The sequence below is a fragment of the Cynocephalus volans genome, chromosome 10, assembly GCF_027409185.1.
Source record: "Cynocephalus volans isolate mCynVol1 chromosome 10, mCynVol1.pri, whole genome shotgun sequence".
Lineage (NCBI taxonomy): Eukaryota > Metazoa > Chordata > Mammalia > Dermoptera > Cynocephalidae > Cynocephalus > Cynocephalus volans.
In genome coordinates this window covers 38,033,145-38,037,910 of record NC_084469.1, presented here as the reverse complement: position 1 = coordinate 38,037,910, position 4,766 = coordinate 38,033,145, and the positions used below count along the sequence as shown (strand labels likewise).

The 4,766-nt window shown below is 44.6% G+C and overlaps 1 protein-coding gene across 1 annotated transcript; it reads right to left on the bottom strand.

Moving 5' to 3' along the window:
• Positions 1–3,130: 3,130 nt before the first annotated feature.
• LOC134389213 (glutamine synthetase-like) lies at positions 3,131–4,102 on the bottom strand. The gene has a single exon (XM_063112721.1). The coding sequence runs from the start codon at positions 4,100–4,102 to the stop codon at positions 3,131–3,133; it is 972 nt and encodes a 323-aa protein (XP_062968791.1).
• Positions 4,103–4,766: the final 664 nt, after the last annotated feature.

Below are 4,766 nucleotides of genomic sequence, written 5' to 3'. Positions count from 1 at the left end.
AATGTCCATACTACCCAAAGTGATATACAAATTCAATGCAATCCCCATCAAAATTCCAAAGACATTTTTCTCAGAAATGGAAAGAACTATCCTGACATTTATATGGAATAACAAAAGACCACGCATAGCCAAAGCAACGCTGAGCAAAAAAAATAAAGCTGGAGCCATAACACTATCTGACTTTAAACTATACTACAAACCTATAATAACCAAAACAGTATGGTACTGGCATAAAAACAGACACACTGATAAATGGAATAGAATAGAGAATCCAGAAATCAACCCACACACTTACTGCCATCTGATCTTTGACAAAGGCACCAAGCCTATTCACTGGGGAAGGGACTGCCTCTTCAGCAAATGGTGCTGGGATAACTGGATATCAATATGCAGGAGAATGAAACTAGACCCATACCTTTCACCATACACTAAAGTCAACTCAAAATGGATTAAAGAATTAAATATACACCCTGAAACAATAAAACTTCTTAATGAAAACATAGGAGAAACACTTCAGGAAGTAGGACTGGACACAAACTTCATGAATATGACCCCAAAAGCACAGGCAACCAAAGGAAAAATAAACAAATGGGATTATATCAAACTAAAGAGCTTCTGTACAGCAAAAGAAACAATTAACAGAGTTAAAAGACAACCAACAGAATGGGAAAAAATATTTGGAAAATGTACATCTGACAAAGGATTAATATCCAGGATATACAAGGAACTCAAACAACTTTACAAGAAAAAAACAAGCAACCCAATTAAAAAATGGGCAAAAGAGCTAAGTAGGCATTTCTCTAAGGAAGATATACAAATGGCCAACAGATATAAGGAAAAATGCTCAACATCACTCAGCATCTGGGAAATGCAAATCAAAACTACACTGAGATACCATCTCACCCCAGTTAGGATGGCTAAAATCCAAAAGACTCTGAACGATAAATGCTGGTGAGTTTGCGGAGAAAAAGGAACTCTCATACATTGTTGGTGGGACTGCAAAATGGTGCAGCCTCTATGGAAAATGGTATGGAGGTTCCTCAAACAATTTCAGATAGATCTACCATACGACCCAGCTATCCCACTGTTGGGAATATACCCAGAGGAATGGAAATCATCAAGTCGAAGGTATACCTGTTCCCCAATGTTCATCGCAGCACTCTTTACAATAGCCAAGAGTTGGAACCAGCCCGAGTGTCCATCATCAGATGAGTGGATAAGGAAACTGTGGTATATCTACACAATGGAATACTACTCAGCTATAAGAAAGAATGAAATACTGCCATTTGCAGCAACATGGATGGACCTTGAGAGAATTATATTAAGTGAAACAAGTCAGGCACAGAAAGAGAAATACCACATGTTCTCATTTATTGGTGGGAGATAAAAATAAATAAATAAATTCACACACACACACACACAAACGGGGGGAAGAAGAAGACATAGCAATTACAATTCCTTGAAGTTGTCACGACAAGTGAACAGAAAGGACATTGTTGGGTGGGAGGGCGCAAAGGGAGGAGGGAGGGAGGTTTCGGTAATGGGCCACAATAATCAACCACATTGTATATCGACAAAATAAAATTGAAAAAAAAAAAAAGAAGTCATCATGGCAAGAGAAAACCACAGCTGGCCTGCTGCAGCCAACGCAAAAACAGTGGGGGGAATGTAGGGATAAAGGTGGGGCTTGTTTATTATATAAGAAAAAAATAAATCATCAGCAATCTTAACAAAAGGACTAATCTAAACTGGGAGAAAAGACAACAGAATACAGAATTACAAGTGTTTTGACTCAACGCTGTCCACATCTCCTCCAAGAACAGAGGTGAAATGAAACAGTTGAAGCAAACAAGCAATTCTGTAAAATTACTAAGAAACCCTACAAATTTGATTCAAACCTAAACTTCTATTTTGCTTTTTTTTAAAAAAAAAATTGATATATCAAATGGCCTGCTTTAGTGACGGACTAATCCCACCAGAAAATAACCCCAATACCCCGCTCTGTCAGTAACATGCTCAAGTTGGCCAGCCAACTCATATTTCTAAATCCCCGTGTGTGGACACATACATGTGTCTTCTAAACCAAAGCCATGAGGCTCAGGTGGCTAGGAATGTGTGTCCACTGTTAACTGACCTGTGTCCCCCACCAGAAGTGTGGGCAGGGCAGAAACACCTGTAAGCAGTAATGAGGGACTAGCCGCCCCAAATCACCAACTTTGCAAGCACTGCTTTCCCCACCTTCCTACTCAAAAGGAAATCCTATTTCTTAACCAGATTATTTGCCTCACATTCAGCTCCTGGTGACCAAGATGGTTTCTTCCTTTAGAAAAACACACCATACACACCCACATATATAATTATTTTGTTTTTACATTTAAACATAAAAATACTACTCTGCTTTGTGTTATAAATGGAGGATGAAGCAGTAAAATTTTTTTCTTCTTTTAAGGTAGGGATATCCTGTCTGTTTATACTCTGAGCTTTGTGTCTAGGGGAGGGCATTTAGCCACAAGCAAGAGACCAAGGGTATTTTCTTCCCTGGTTCCCAACCTCTCTTCTCCTAATTCCCACTTTCAATAGAAAGTGGAAAGCTCTTAAGAAACAGCTTTCTACCAAGAGGGGAAATCCTAACCTAACCACACAGTAAGTCAAGCCCTCCGCTTTCAGCTACCCGAACAAGTCCTCCTCTCTGTCATAAGCATGCACAGATGCGCTGTCCGGGTAACAACAGGCCTGTCAGACCAGCACACCCAACTTGGTGGAAGCCGCGGTCATGTTTCCCTGTCCCCTGCCCCACTAACACACTAGAAATCTTCAGTGATAGGAAAAATGGTGGGTGTGAAGAGATTAAGAACTTGACCCCTCTATCCTGGCCAATAGAGCAAGATTAACCAGCAGGAGGAATAAAAAAAGACCTCGATGTTCCACCCTTTGAGTTACAATTGGGACAATTGGGACAATCGAGAGGGGGAAGAGCTGGAGCAGGAGGAGGAACTAGGAGGGCTTGATGGCTGGAAGTCTAGTCCACTTAGTTTTTGCATTGGAAGGGCTCGTCGCCAGTTTCATTGAGAGGACATGTGTGGATGAGGGCTTCTGTCACCACAAAGGAGTCGCAGTTGGCAGAGGGGTGTCAGTCTTCAAAGTAGGCCCTCCTCTCCTGGCCAGCAGCCCAGGGAATGCTGATGCTGGTGCCATGGTTGGCTACACCAGCAGAAAAGTTGTTGATGTTGGAGGCTTCATGGAATCCAGTTAGGTGTCGGGCATTGTCCAGGCCCCCCTCGGGAACATAGGCATAAATGTGGTACTGGTGCCGCTTGCTTAGCTTTTCAATGGCCTCATCAATGTACTTCAGACCATTCTCCTCCCGCATGGCCTTGGTGCTGAAGTTGGTATGGCAGCCTGCACCATTCCAATTCCCAGGAATGGGCTTGGGATCAAAGGTTGCTATCACTTCAAAGTCTTCACATACATGATGCGAGATAAAACAGTCCACCCAGAGATGATCTCCCATGCTGATATCTTCACAGGGTCCTATTTGGAATTCCCGCTGGGCAGGCATGACCTCAGCATTCGTCCTTGCAAACTTGACTCCAGCATATAAGTAGGCCCAATATTGAACCTCCACGGTATCCCTGCCATAGGCTCTGTCTGCTCCCACACCACAGTAATATGGACCTTGGGGCCCAGGGAAGCCATTGGAAGGCCAACCAAAGGGGTGCCCATCTGTCCCCATGCAACCGTATTCCTGCTCCATTCCAAACCAGGGGTGCTGATTGCCTGCCATGTCCATTATCTGTCTACAAGTGTATCTTAAATTGGTCTCTATAGGCTTTCGGTTGTACTTGAAAACTTCACAGAATACCAGCTTGTTGGGGGGGTCCTTGCAGAAGGGGTCCCAAAACATGGCAGCAGGCATGAGATACATGTCACTGTTGGAGCCTTCAGACTGAAAAGTACTACAGCCATCAAAATTCCACTTGGGCAACTCTTCTACACACTTGTGCTCATAGTCCAGGGTATGGGTCTTGAAGCATAGTCCTTCTCCAGTGCCATTGATCCAGATAGACATAGCTCGGACTTGCTCGCCCTGAGGCAAGGACATGTACACCTGCTTGATGCATTTGTTGAGGTGGCCATGGTGGAAGGTGTTCTGGGTGGCAAGTGGGCCGGTGGGCAAGCCGTGAGAGCAAGGCGAGGAGACCGGGGTGCTGCTTAGACGATCCACTCGTCTCCTATTCTCGGCTCTCTAAGTCCTTTCTAAAAATCCTGATGACACTTTCCTTGAAGAGGCAAGACAGATTGAACATGGAATCTAAGCAGTGTTAAGGGAGAATGACAGCAGAAGCTCCTGGTTCCCTGCCCCTGTCCTATCGGCACTCACTGTTCCAGCAGCATCCTAAGCAAGCACTGGTAACTCTCCACCTGTGAGCTTTCTCTTAGCCCACTCAGGGCAGGCCAGTGTGTGGGAGTTTGCACCTCCAGGAGCAGCCTTCAGCCAGTGATGGAAGGGAGCTGAAGAATAAACACCCTTGCTTCCTCGCTCCAGAGTGGGATAATTCTGAGACATGTTTCATACCGCCTCTCAGATGTCCCCAGTGGGACTGAGTCCTGGCTGCCTATAGTGGTCACCTGCTCAGTAAGGCACCGATATTGCTCTCTCTGCCAGTCTCAAATCCTTCCCTGCCAGTGTCTCCTGGGACCACCTGCCACCTGTACTCAAGCCCTTGTCTCAGGATCTGTTTCTGGGAGAATCCAGCCTGAGACTT

Excerpts from the sequence above, each read along its gene's own strand:
- LOC134389213 (XM_063112721.1), bottom strand. The coding sequence starts at position 4,102 with ATGTCCTTGCCTCAGGGCGAGCAAGTCCGAGCTATGTCTATCTGGATC.